Raw genomic sequence first — 14,320 nt, 5'->3', positions numbered from 1 at the left:
GGGCGTAGTTGCTGCGTTGGTATTTTGTTGAACGTGAGACTTCGAAGTACTTGCGGTTGATATGGTTGGTTTTTGCTTGCTTAAGGCGTCATGTAACAGGCTGTTATGATTTTCATTACATGTACGACATCGTTTTATTGAATAACATTTATTATTTTTATGAGAATACAAACAGTTTGCACAGAGTTGTAACTTTTGCACGGTTTTAAGTTTCAATTCGCACGGCATTTGCAAGAAATTATTGCATTGGAATATGCCGTGTGCCTGGGAACATAATGGACATATGATACCCGTAGATACGTGAAGCGCTTTCATGATGGGACGCGGTGGGAAAGTTTTGTTTGATGGTTGATGTTCAAAATGCTGTTTTCGATTTTGATAATAAGTTTGTTGAGTCCCTTGATTTGTTTTTTGAGTCGAAAAGTCTTGTTTTCTGCGAGACGATTCTAGGGTAGTGAATTTCAATTCTAAGAAGTCGATAAACTCTCGTAAAATAGGCAATTCACGGGGATTTTTGACTGATTCAATGTAATCTGCATGGGTCTCTGTGTCGAGTTTTTGTGATAAGATATGAACTATGATGGGGTCCCAGGTGCTTATGTTGACACCTAGGTTCTTTATAGCATTAAGTACCTCGACTGCTGTGTCATGCATCCTCTTGATCTGGATCAATGACTGCTGCTGCATGGTTGGGAGACTGAACAGAATATTCATGTGTGATGTGAATATTAATCTTTGATTATTATATCTGTTATTTAGAATTTCCCAACATATTGGTAGGGGAGCCCACGATGCTAAATGGGGATTTACTCGAGCGTCGTAGAGACCTATTGGGATGCAAAGCTTAGATAAAAAGAAGAAAAAAATGTTATATGATAAATTCCTTTTCATCGGTGGGGGAAGCGGCTATAGATAGTTAAATATGTAAAAAAAAACTGTTGCATGGACATCCTCGAGCGCGTCAGATATTGATAGCATCAATGCCCTACGTATTTTTAATAATGTACGTATGTTAATCTGATCGTTTGCATGATGCGGGTGGTTGTATTTAAGGGTTGAAAATGAAAAAAAAATAAAAATTATAGAGCGCGTCAGATTTTCTAAGGGAGTGTTAAGTGCACCAAAAAAAAGCTCTCATTCACTAATCTGACGATTTCGATGGGACGCAAACCCACAGCCATTTTCTTAATTTGCAAAAAAAAATCGCAATTTTGAAATACTCAAGCGCGTCAGATTAAGATATATGTGGTTCATCTTTATGTTCTAAACGTACTGTCTCATAATCTGACGATTATCTAGAGGGATTCGCCTGATCTGACAAAAAATTTTGAAAAACGGTTCACCTAAAGTGCCATCCCTGCAACTTCCCGCTAATTCCATTCCTGGGCGCTTAATAAAATTGATATTTTGAGCTCGCTGAGTTCAAAGAAATAACATTTCTATGCATTTGAGCTCTCCCAGCTCGAAAGTCTGATAGAAGTTTCATAGAACACTATTTTTGGAATTTTCAAACCGCAATAACTTTTGAATGGATCAAGCAATTTTCACGCGGTTGGCGGCATTCGACGCAGTTTTATCATCCTCATAAGTAATTTGCAATTTTAATTGATCGAACCACAAATTTCGGAGTAATCCGGAAAAAACACTTTTTCGGGTTTCTTTCGTTCACGATATCTCTCGAACTAATCAACCGCTTTTGACCATCTTGGTGGCGATCGACGTGGTTTTTTAAGCTCAAAGGCGGATTCGTTTTTGAAGTTGATCGATAAAGAAACCACTTTAAAAAAAAATATTTCTTATTTTTTTAAGATTTTTCAAAATTTCTCAAAATCTATCGGTCCGAATCGGTTCAAATTCACAGGAAATGTAATTTTGAGGGAAATATTTAGAACGCCGTTTAGTAGATTCCGATCGGTTTAAGGAAATGTAGGCATCACGCAGCTGCACGCATTTAACTTTATCGACAAATTTTTGTTATTTCGGCTTGCGGAAATCGTCAGATTATATATTTTTCATTATTCTTGAATTATTTCCTTCAAAATAAAAAAAAAATTAGCTGCGCTCGAGAATGTCGAGATGACGTTTTTTTTTTACAACTTTGATGCCCTCTCCTTTTTTTCCGTCACTCTCAAATTGTCAGATTAGTGGAATATACACTTTTTAGGATGTAATTAACTCACCCTACCTTAATCTGACGCGCTCGGGAATTTCTGATGGTCAATTTTTTTTTACTAAACTGATCCTGTCTCCTTCACGTGCGGCCTTATATATGGGCCTCATATTTTGTGGAGGTACATAACCGGGTACAAGGTATCCCCCTATATATTAATCTGCCGCGCTTTAGTAAATCCCGAAATCCCCTCTTGGGCTCCCCTACCATATAGAGTAGTTTTCGGAACTGATTTGTAGGTGACGAATTAAATTTTCGGCTTCACCTTTTACATTGCTCTTCAAAAACTGCATTTTTTGTGCATTTGATAAGGACGGGTTGCGGTCGATTGTTTCTAGGAAAAGGTCCTTGAATGAGGTCCAGTGCTGGTAGTTACCCGTAAAAACTGGAATATCCATTTTGGGCGTAGAATACTCGCGATGTGCAACGGACCATAATTTGCTGTTGATTGATTTGATGTACTCGTTGTATGTTCGTTCATGCTTAGAAAATATGTTTTGATATACCTCATCCTCACCTTCTTGGTACATGTCGACCTCCCAGTGAAGAGAGTCTATAGTTGACCAGCGCTGCTGTATTGATTTTAGGGTGTATTCAAACTCCCATTTTTCGGACATGCTACTTAAATCTATATTGCTAACGGTTCTCTCGAATGCTTTGAAGTTTGATATCTGCTTTCTAAGGAGCTCCCGAAGTTTTCCGTTGGATTTCGGGGGTTCTGCTTGCTGTACTGATTCATATGTAGACGATGTTTGCTGTTGACTAGGCTGATAACCTTGATTATGCTGTGCTGCTGCGTCTGGAGTCACAATGGTTGCTGCTGGCTTATTAGCTGACAGAGGAGAGGCTGCCCGATCCCTTACACCAGAAATAGATGCCTTTTCTAATATAGGCTGTTGGACAGAACCTCTTGCTTGTATCTGCTTGATTAATTCCTTTGTAGATTCATACAAAGTTGTTGCCAATTGATATTCGGAATTGATAATGTACGGATGCTGTTTGATTTCATCGTAGGTACACAACTGTATGTGATTTTGTTGAAAGTCAGACCACAGGTCTTCCAGATTAGCTAACTTACGCCTAGCATAGTCCGGTCGCGACTTTCTTTCCGCGGGGTCTTTTTTAATATTTCTTTGTAACGACTCGAGAGCCTCAAAGGTTGTTTTTTGTTTTTCAATAAGATTATCGAGATACATACTGGATTAAGCAGTAATATGGAAAGATCTCACTTGATATGCTGTTACTGTTGTGCTGTTGCTCGAACCCGCGTGGTGCTGTCGATGCTGTATGCTGCTGCTGTATGCTGCTGCGTAGCAAGCCTGCCTGGCTCGCCCACAGGTAATGATGCTGTTGTGTGGTTAGCCTGCCTGGCCACCTCACGAATGCTGATGCTGATGCTATCCCTGGTAGCAAGCCTGCTAGCTTGCTGAACCAGAACTGATGTATGCTGTGATGTATGATGTGTGGGAGCTGGTGTAGCTCACCGCACTTGATGATTTAATGCAATGGTGCTAGCACTTCGTACACACGAAACTTTCACGAAAACTCGCGTTCCAGGTCCCGCCTGTACGGAGGCTCGAAGGACCAAAAATGTTCGGGCTGCTGCCAAAACACTTTAATGATATTTAAATAAAAGATTGCTTTGCTCTTAAAAACTAATTTAATGAGTGATCGCGGTGATGGTTGATGATACACTGATGTTATAGAAAAGAGTCGCGCGCAGGCGGCGATCTAACTATATATACTTATGCTATTTTACAAGGTGTTCGGTTACTTTCCGAACAATAACTAGACTTTAAATTTAATTATTTCATACACTTTTAATTCACACACCCTTACACATATTTACATATACCCACAGATACTTTTGCTTTTCCGTTAGTCATAGTATGTAGTCCACTTTTAATATTAGTCTAGTCGACAAGTTGAAAATGGAACAAAATAGAGATACTGCTCTTAAAATTATGTGCGATAGCTCATTGGATCCGGAATGACGTCTAGAAAAATGTGCTAAAAGCGTATATTAGCACATAAAAAATTGCAAAAGTTATAGACCATTAAAGATGAAAAAAAAATGGCATTTAGTTTTTTGCCAATATTTAATAAACTATTAATATTTAAGAAATTTCAAATAAAGATACTGAAAGAGGAGGAAATTTCCAATAAAAAACTCCCGACTCCCAGAACTCTATCTCCATTATTTATAATGTTAATTTAACGCTGAAAATAGGTCTGCGGGTGACATTTTTAGGATTCGCGCGTGGCGTCAAAAGCGACTACGGCACATTAATTAATTTATTTAAGGTATTGAATATTTTTTTTTAAATTTGAAAAAATTATGGTGTGTTCTGAACACTATAATTAATTTATTCCCGTTGAAAATTTTACTTAAAGTTAATTTTTCAACAAGTTAAATAATTGTTAACTAACGAAATTTTCTCGAACGACCGTCTTAATTGTAAGTGAAAAAAAATGTTTAAATAATGGTCGTAAAAATATTTCGCTTCGTAGAGCCTTTCTTACATTCATACTTAACAAGATCGTGCCATAAAAGTTAAAAAAAAATTTATACTTTGTTTATAACAATTTTTTTACTTAAACAAAAACTTAAAAATCCATGTAATGATGTTAAAAAATTTTTTTTTTTTCTAAATCATCATATAATCGTTTTTTTATTAATACAAGATATTTATTGATTTGCAAAAAAAAAAATTCCCGCCATTTGTTGATAAATTTTTTTTAAACAAATTGATTAAACCAATATTTAAAAATTTTTTTTTAACACAACTTTATGACATTAAAAATTTTATGATTTTTAAAAAAAATTTTTTTCCTTAATAACAATTTTTAATTGTTTATAATCGTTTTTTTTAATTTTCTATTGTTTAAATAATTAGTTAAGAAATTTTTTTTTTCTAAAAATCATAATTGACAGTCTTCTATAAAGTAACAGAAAAAATTTTTTTTTTAATCAACAATTCTATTGTTTTTTAACTTACCAATTTGTTATAAACAAATTTTCAACTTTTGTTTATTTTTTTTCTAAAACTTCTAAAATTAACAAAAACAACCATATATAACAAAGTATAGAAAAAAAAAAATTTTAATTTTAAATAAAAGTAATATTCATGATAATCAAAAAATTTACAAAAAAAAATTTTCTTTCCTTTGTTATATATGGTTGTTTTTGTTAATTTTAGAAGTTTTAGAAAAAAAATAAACATAAGTTGAATATTTGTTTATAACAAATTGGTAAGTTAATAAACAATAGAATTGTTGATTAAAAAAATTTTTTTTCTGTTACTTTATAGAGGACTGTCAATTATGATTTTTAGAAAAAAAAAAATTCTTAACTAATTATTTAAACAATAGAAAATTAAAAAAAAAACGATTATAAACAATTAAAAATTGTTATTAAGGAAAAAATTTTTTTTTAAAAATCATAAAATTTTTAATGTAATAAAGTTGTGTTAAATTTTTTTTTTTAAATATTGATTTAATCAATTTGTTTAAAAAAAAATTATCAACAAATGGCGGGAATTTTTTTTTTGCAAATCAATAAATATCTTGTATTAATAAAAAAACGATTATATGATGATTTAGAAAAAAAAAAAAAATTTTAACATCATTACATGGATTTTTAAGTTTTTGTTTAAGTAAAAAAATTGTTATAAACAAAGTATAATTTTTTTTTTAACTTTTATGGCACGATCTTGTTAAGTATGAATGTAAGAAAGGCTCTACGAAGCGAAATATTTTTACGACCATTATTTAAACATTTTTTTTCACTTACAATTAAGACGGTCGTTCGAGAAAATTTCGTTAGTTAACAATTATTTAACTTGTTGAAAAATTAACTTTAAGTAAAATTTTCAACGGGAATAAATTAATTATAGTGTTCAGAACACACCATAATTTTTTCAAATTTAAAAAAAAATATTCAATACCTTAAATAAATTAATAAATGTGCCGTAGTCGCTTTTGACGCCACGCGCGAATCCTAAAAATGTCACCCGCAGACCTATTTTCAGCGTTAAATTAACATTATAAATAATGGAGATAGAGTTCTGGGAGTCGGGAGTTTTTTATTGGAAATTTCCTCCTCTTTCAGTATCTTTATTTGAAATTTCTTAAACATTAATAGTTTATTAAATATTGGCAAAAAACTAAATGCCATTTTTTTTTCATCTTTAATGGTCTATAACTTTTGCAATTTTTTATGTGCTAATACACGCTTTTAGCACATTTTTCTAGACGTCATTCCGGATCCAATGAGCTATCGCACATAATTTTAAGAGCAGTATCTCTATTTTGTTCCATTTTCAACTTGTCGACTAGACTATATATTTTCTATCTGCGATGGAAGGCTGGTGATCACAGGACTTCTATAGGCACCACCCTTTCACAAAGATGGTCAATAATTGCAGCAATAATATTTATGGTTTTTAAACTATGATTTCTTGTCGGTTAGTTAGATATAGGAACTGTTTTCAGGTGTGTACAGAGGGAGGAGTGACGGCAGATCACATCCGGTGCCTGCATCAGATGATTCCAGGCGTGGTCCACATGCACTTGGAGACGCTGGATGCTGTGGCACGAGAAAGTCGACGTTTACCTCCCGTACACAAGGTATGATTTTCCTTGTTTTGTTTGTATAATTGTTAAATATATGTTGTTCATTGGTAAGAATATCTATAACAATTTTTCTCATACAAATTCCTCATTTGGCACAAAAAATATGTCTTTATTTCAGCTACACATACATTTTATAAAAGAAAACACTTAGACAATATACAAAGCCATAACAGATAACATTGTTAAACAAAATATACGAAACAGAAAGCATAAGCCAATTAAGTACATTAAAATATAAAAAAAGAAAACTTAAATTAATCATTACTAACGACAACTTAATATTTGAAAGAAAAGTGCGTGCGTACAAAGTACACATGGCAGAAGTGAAACTTCTTTGGTAAACAAATTTTTAAGTCCTGTTCATATTTATACAAATATAAAACTATAGATTTCCGAGACTTAGAGGGAGGGAAAAAGGTACCTTCCTAATTCCTTTGTTAGGAATTTAATTGTCATTAAAATATTAAAAGTGTCGAAAATTACCTAATACAAATAATATTTTTTTTTAATTTATTTATTCGATAATAAAAACACGTGGCATTTTAATTTACAATTCGTCATTTGATATTTCAATAAATTATTTTGCATAAAATACTAATATTTCATAAATTCTCTTCACGAATATTTTTTTCTCGGTCTCTTCGGTCTCAATCGCTCTCTGCCTTTTCTTCTACAAAAACGCTGCCCATTTTCGTGACGTTCCGTAAAAAAATTACCCTCATGTGCCTAAAGTTACTACTGCTAAATAAAGTCAAAGTCCTCCTGCTTCATAAAATATTTCCTCAGAACTCTTTGGTACGGTGGAAAATGTGAACATCTTCATAAATTGTATTGTAGTTAGCTAAATCCCGAAACATTGGCGAATTACGAAAGTTCGCGTTCGTATGAGACACATGGAACAATCGTAAATATCTTGTCACATACGCGGAAGGGATTCTTAAATAAATTAGTCTAGAAAAAATTTGCAGTTGCTTTTTAAAATTACTTCCAGCCACGTATAGTATCTCCCGCCCTAGTAAGTGGTGAGGCAGTAACGGCGCCCGCCCTACGAGCATTACTGGTGGCAGATGGGCGAGAGGCACCGTTGTTGCCCGCTGAGGGAGCCCTGTTCCTCACCAATTACAGGATCATTTTTAAGGGCACCCCTGTTGACCCGTACGGTAAGATTTTTAGTTTAAAAATTTACAATTTTACAGATTCTTCTGGAATACCTTTCAGGCTCACTGAATTATTAATTATTTTTAATAGTAATATAATCAATACTGAAAATTTGATTGTTCTATGTTAATAAAAAGAATAGCACAATAGATTCATTAAATATTAGGTCCTTACATATGAAATTGGGATATGGGGGGAACAAAAAGTAGATTTGCCGTCTTATAAGTAGTTCATTGATCCATTTACTAAAAAAAACCATTGGGACGGGAATCAATCAAATAGCAAAGGTTGGGGAGTACGATGGATGTGTTAGAAAAAAAAACGAATATCCCAAAAGTGGAGATATCTGAGGTCAAAGTGGCCGGTACGTCAAAACGCCAATTTCTAATATGTAAGGACCTAATATTAAAAGTTAATTGCTTACTGGTTTTTCTATACAAAATATAACAACGTGCCTTTCAGCTTGCGAGCAAAGCGTAGTCCGTGCGTTTCCTGTGTGTGCGTTGACACGTGAAAAAGGCGTACGCACACAGGCGCATCTCGAGCACGCACTTCACGATGGACTGCAACTGAGATCCGCCACTTCACAGCTTATTAAGGTAGTTTTATCTTTTATTTAAACAATGTAATTGTGTTCATATATAGATATCGATGGACTACCGCGATATCCTAATAAAACCTGTGAGAGACCTAGACTATAGATACTAGACTATATATACCTAGAATATATAACATAAAGACATATTTGACAAAAAAATATAGAAACAAAGAAAAACGTGTGGCACTCGGGGACTGCCACGGTAATTTTTTTTATTTTTTATTTGTGCAGTATTTTTTTTTCTTTGATATTAATTCATTTTTTTTAAATATTATTTCAATGTACCACTCTACCAGATTCAGACTAACACGGCTATATAGTCTGTCACACTCTAGCGCGTACCGCCAGCACCGGCTCTAACGCGTATTGGCCGCACCTATATTACGTCATCGTGTGTTAGGTTTATTTTCGTTACGAAATTTCTTGATTCGGTCGCCGCGCTCAAAGCCTGCGAAATCTATGCAATAGCTCAAAAATATATAAATTTCTGACTAAACTATTTGGAATTCGAGACATATTTGTTAAAAAAAACTATTTGCATGAATTTTCAAGTTTTCGCCATAGCAATCTAATTGAGCATTGGTTACAGGTGGCCTTAGACGAGGAGGTGAGCAGCGAGCAGGCCGAAGCCTTCCGCAAGCAAGTGGCTCGGCAGCGGCATCCGCAGCATCCCTCGCTACACTTCGCTCTGGCGCCTAGAGCCGCGCCTCCGCCCGCCCTCGCCCCGCCCAAGCATCATACGCTCAAGTCAGTATATAAACTTATTACTATTTAATATCGTGTTAATTATTTTCTTAAGCTGCTTATCATGCAGATTGGGCCTGTTATATAAGCAACAAGCTTGTAATTAAATTGATATACTTAATTATTGTAAAACTCAGAGCTGTTGCTTTCCTCACTTAACGAATGAGTATCGCAATACAGCGAGGAAATCCTGGCATTAAAGGTACACTGCCACATGGACCAATCTTTTTAAATTTGTCTCAATTATCTTTTAATTATGACGACTGACCTGCCTTTTCCTGGTAATTGCATCGGCCATTTTAATAAAACGATTTTACGATCAATAGAAAAGTATATTAATACGTAATAATTAAATGTTTGTGACATTATTTTAGTACATAGGAGCGCTACATAAATTTAGATATGGTGGAATTGGCGTCTCCCGCCTGGCTCCGGCACCAACTACTCCGGAAATATCCTCGTGATATCTCTTGCGATATTATAATGTGCTGTATTTATTACCAGAGGTTTTGCGAAGAAGACACTCCTAAAAACAGCTCGTCGCGCGGGACTCAAACCCAAGCCATCGAAACGTCAGAAGTACGTGCTGCCATCTGCAGATGCGCGATCTCTCACTTCGCCGCCTCTCATGTCGTCCTTGTCGGCTGACACATTGTCTTGTAAGTTTGTAAATTTAAATAGTTATAAATGTTATACACAGTTTTATGAGCTTTTATAACATAATGACAATAGATTTTGGCAGCCCTAAGCTTTCTAAATCTTCGATACTACCTTGATTTTGGGTAAAATCTTTCTAGTTTTGACGGAATACTTACAAATTTCAGAGATTTTAATGTTAGACGTAAACTATTCATACAGTAGGAATTTAATTCAGTGTGTGTGTGTGTGTGTGTGTGTGTACGAGCCTACGTATTCGTGTAGCGGTGATAACGTAGAGAGCAGTTGGGTGTCGATTATTTGCGTAGCCTTATAATGTGATTATATTCGTAAATCAATTGTATTTAAATTCAGGGTTATCGGTTATAATATTTCAGTGGAGGAACTGGATTTAGGCAGCAGCGAAAGTGCAGAGGCGCCTGCAGCGCGTACGTTGGAGCGCGTGCGTGAACGTGCGTACGCGAGGGATTGGACGAGGCTCGGATTGGCCAGCGCTCCTTTTAGACTCGCGCACGCCAATGCTGTGTATACCTTGTGTAGGAGGTAAATGTTATTTAATATTAAGTATATTTAGTAGAATTTAAGCTTGCTTTAGATTTATGCTCATGATATACGTTTATTATTGCTCAATAAGTATAGGGTCATAATTTGATTGCTTCAATTGGTAGAAAAAGACTGAACCATCCCGAGAAATTATCAGGTGTTTATTTGGAATTATTGAAAGTATTTTGTTGACTATTCCATAAGTTGGAAAATACCTGTTATAAATTAAGAAGGATCATCGTGATTAGAATTTTAGTTTCTGAGGAATTTGTGTTCAAACATACAACGATGTAACTTAGACAGGTTATGGTTTAAAACTCAAACTCAAAATATCTTTATTCATATAGGTAAACAAGTACACTTAGGAACGTCAAGGGCGTAGAGTGGGCAAAAAGAACTGGCAAAGGGCCATACATAAAAACTATATCAATTCCTTTATTCACAATTCAGACATTTTAAATTTTCTGACTTCAGTTAGTACTAAGTACCAATGTAACAACTGAAGAATATTATGAACAGACATAATATAACAACATACATTACAGACAACACCTTGTCACAAATATATTTAAATATTTAACATATAGATCAAGCTGATTTCCGTTTTTGAAATTGAAATCTAATAATACTTAATACAAATAAATATTTGCTTTATTTAATTAATAATTATTAATTTACTTGGTTACTACTTACTAGTTTAGAATGTCCGTGCGTCGTAGGGACTGTAGGTCTTCCAGTTCTTCTTTACAATTGTCTTCTTCGGCTGCGCTCTTCATTTCTGAAGATCGTGTTAGTGGTGCACAATTTCCTCCACTCTTACCTATATTCAGCGTTTCACAATTGTAAGAATCCTTCATCGTTATTATTCCAGTTACCCAGCCGTGGTGGCGGTTCCAGAATGTATATCTGACGAGTCGTTGCGTCGGGCAGCGCGAGGCTACAGACAGAATCGTCTGCCGGTTCTCACGTGGAGACATCCTCGGACACGGGCTTTACTCGCCAGGTATTGAAAATTTTACTTTTTAATTATGAAATATTTTTTATTAAATTTTTGTGTGTAAATTTTGTTTTCATTAGTTATGTATTCTTATTGGTGACCTGACCTGCTAGGACAGGATTGTGTTTTTTGTAAATAATTGTTTCATTATATCTCTCTGACTTGGTAAAAGTGCATGTTAAAAGTTTTTCATACTTCTTTAAATATTTTTTTATATATTGCTTTATTGTACTAATTTTAACTAAAACTAATTTTAAATAAATGTTTACGTGATTACATAAACCCTTAAATTGTGTACTTCATTACTAAAATATATTTTTTTAATCTTTGCTATGTGCAGGTCAGCAGCGTCCCACCACAAAGGTGTGATGGGTATGTTGAAGGGAAGCAGTCATCAGACACCTGCGCCTGCGCAGCCCGGGGCCGAAACTACCTCAAGTTTGGAACAGGTAACATTTTTTTATACTCCCTTTCTGTTTCAAATTATTTAATTGGAGGTGTCCAGAATTAAGTGAGTTCTTAAATACGTCTAAATTCTTGACTAAAGATATAAATTTTCTACAAGGCTTCCTTGTTTTTTATTTATTTAAAGAAAATAACTCTTACTAAATACTTTTTTGTCTCTTGTTAAATTATATTTACGCTGTGATGAAAAGAGACATGCGTAATTTGGTTAAAATCTGCAATTAGACAGAATTAATTATTAATTTGCACATTTTTAGAGTAAATAACTATAGTTATAAAATTTGCCACTGCACGTAAAAGTATATTTATCCCAATAGATGGTTTGATCACTAATATTTGTCTGTAGGAGAGATTTTTGTCAACTCTAGTCAATCTGACGCCCGCGTCGCGCGGTGAGCTCGAAGATTCCAGCCTAAGCCTAGATTCCCTTCTGCTCTGCTGTGACGAGCAGCATCACAACCATACCCCGCTGCTCACCAAGGCTGCTGGGACATTGGGGTGAGATTTTCTTGATGCCGTGAGCCATTCCGTCAGAACAGTGGTTTTTAAGAGTTAGTTGTATGAGGATTATGTGCTTTTTCGAGTAATTATTTTTATAAAGTACTAGCAAACCCGGCGAACTCCGTTTCGCCACCAGATGACTTCGTTTTATGTAACATTTCGTTTGGTGATCCCGCTTTTCTGTTGGAATTTTTCCTGAATTTTGCTATAAACCTCACGGAGCCCGAAACCTTTCCAACGAATGCAAAACCGTGGAAATCGGTTCATGTGTTCTGGAGTTATAGCGTCAGGAAGGAAAACCCGACTTATTTTTATATAGTAGATTGTATATATATACATATTATTGAGTTGAAATGTATCAAAATTTTCATATTTATGAAGAGATATAACTTCCAGAGTTCTTGGCAGAAATAGTGGCGGAAAGGGTGGAAATAGTGCGACGGGAGGCAGACATTTTGGAAGATGGGGTTCCCTCAAGGATAGAAGACAGGCCTCACATCTGGAGTTGTACGCCCCTCGACAGAGACTGTCCACGGCTGAAGTTGATTCTGGTGAGTTTAGGATTTGATTAAAAGTATCGTCAGCAAAATCAAAATTATTCTGATGATACTTTTATTATACAAATTTTGAATTAGATTAAGTATTCTACACCGCTTTAGAAATTCTGAAAAAAAAAAATATTATCTTTACTTGTGTATTTTAACTGTTTGTGATGACAAGGGACGTAATTATAACTCGCCGTTAAACCACTTTTAATGTGGAAAACCGCACTTAATAAAATGAATACATTCACCAACAAATAAAATGTATGAACATCTGAGTCTACTCAGATGTTCAGACTCGTATTGAAATTGAAAGATGTGCCTGGCCAAAAGGTTTGTCATTTTTGACTTGTCAAAAAATGATAGCTGTCAGATTTCGACGGAATTAAAAATCAGAGTATAGATGGGTTACCTCATTACTATTGTTTCCCGCTATCGAACCCAGAGTTTAACGTTACAAAACATTTTTGCTCGACAGCTTCGGGCGAGACGAGCGGTGTACGGCGCGCAGCATTGTACGTGGTGACGGAGAAAGGCGCCGGGGCTGGTTGGCCAGCGGGAGTCGAACCCGTACCTGCCGAGTACCCGGATAACAGAGCCACTAAACATGCCTTCAAGAAGTTGTTGAGAGCCGCAGCGCCTTCCGCCCCCTCGCCTGAACCTAGCTTTTATAAGTAAGTTGTATGGACTATACATATATGTATAAAATTTCATTGTGTGTTCGTGTTAGGCGCGAATGTATCTATGTACAAATTACGGTCAATGCTTACGTTTTTAATTTGTTATCAAAGCTAGTTTAAATTGTTTTTCAAGAAATTCAAGAGAAAAATTAAAAATACATGCGTTTGTTAATATTTATATAAAAATGCTCGTTAACCGTTCAAGAGGCCTTAAAAACGATTGTTCTCCGCTGCGAGTGCGTATACGAACCCGAACACGTATACGTAATTAATTATGTTAAAAATCTATGCTTTAGATCTGTCAAAAACTGACATTAATATTACAAACTTGCCTAGGATGTTTCTCTTCCATACGTAGTTTGCTGTCCAAATGAATTAATGTATAAATAAACACACACACATCAGTTATATCGACTTGTATTCTTGAGAATCTGCTTAAAACATAATATGACATTTTATTAAAATTTCAGATTAGTTGAGGAATCGGGATGGCTATGGCAATTGCGTACAATACTACAATTGTCAGGGTGCGTACTCGATCTCTTGGACGTGCAAGGATCCTCCGTCCTTCTCTCGCTCGAGGACGGATGGGATGCGTGTGCGCAGGTATAATTTTACAAATATTTTCCA

General features: G+C 35.1%; 1 protein-coding gene across 3 annotated transcripts in view; it reads left to right on the top strand.

The window, feature by feature from the left end:
• LOC125056855 (myotubularin-related protein 13) overlaps window positions 1-14,320 on the top strand; it is a 96,676-nt gene that overhangs the window by 73,958 nt on the left and 8,398 nt on the right. Inside the window, exons 18-29 of one of the 3 annotated variants that reach the window (XM_047660172.1) lie at window positions 6,665-6,799; window positions 7,797-7,965; window positions 8,426-8,562; window positions 9,151-9,308; window positions 9,810-9,964; window positions 10,340-10,505; window positions 11,377-11,508; window positions 11,843-11,951; window positions 12,314-12,465; window positions 12,883-13,019; window positions 13,489-13,684; window positions 14,161-14,296. In XM_047660172.1, the coding sequence (XP_047516128.1) occupies window positions 6,665-6,799; window positions 7,797-7,965; window positions 8,426-8,562; window positions 9,151-9,308; window positions 9,810-9,964; window positions 10,340-10,505; window positions 11,377-11,508; window positions 11,843-11,951; window positions 12,314-12,465; window positions 12,883-13,019; window positions 13,489-13,684; window positions 14,161-14,296 (1,782 nt within the window). Of the gene's footprint in view, window positions 1-6,664; window positions 6,800-7,796; window positions 7,966-8,425; window positions 8,563-9,150; window positions 9,309-9,809; window positions 9,965-10,339; window positions 10,506-11,376; window positions 11,509-11,842; window positions 11,952-12,313; window positions 12,466-12,864; window positions 13,020-13,488; window positions 13,685-14,160; window positions 14,297-14,320 lie in introns of all 3 variants that reach the window. The other 2 variants (XM_047660171.1, XM_047660170.1) reach the window with 2 other exon arrangements.

The sequence above is a fragment of the Pieris napi genome, chromosome 15 (assembly GCF_905475465.1).
Source record: "Pieris napi chromosome 15, ilPieNapi1.2, whole genome shotgun sequence".
Taxonomy (NCBI): Eukaryota; Metazoa; Arthropoda; class Insecta; order Lepidoptera; family Pieridae; genus Pieris; species Pieris napi.
This window is presented reverse-complemented; position numbering and strand designations above follow the sequence as displayed.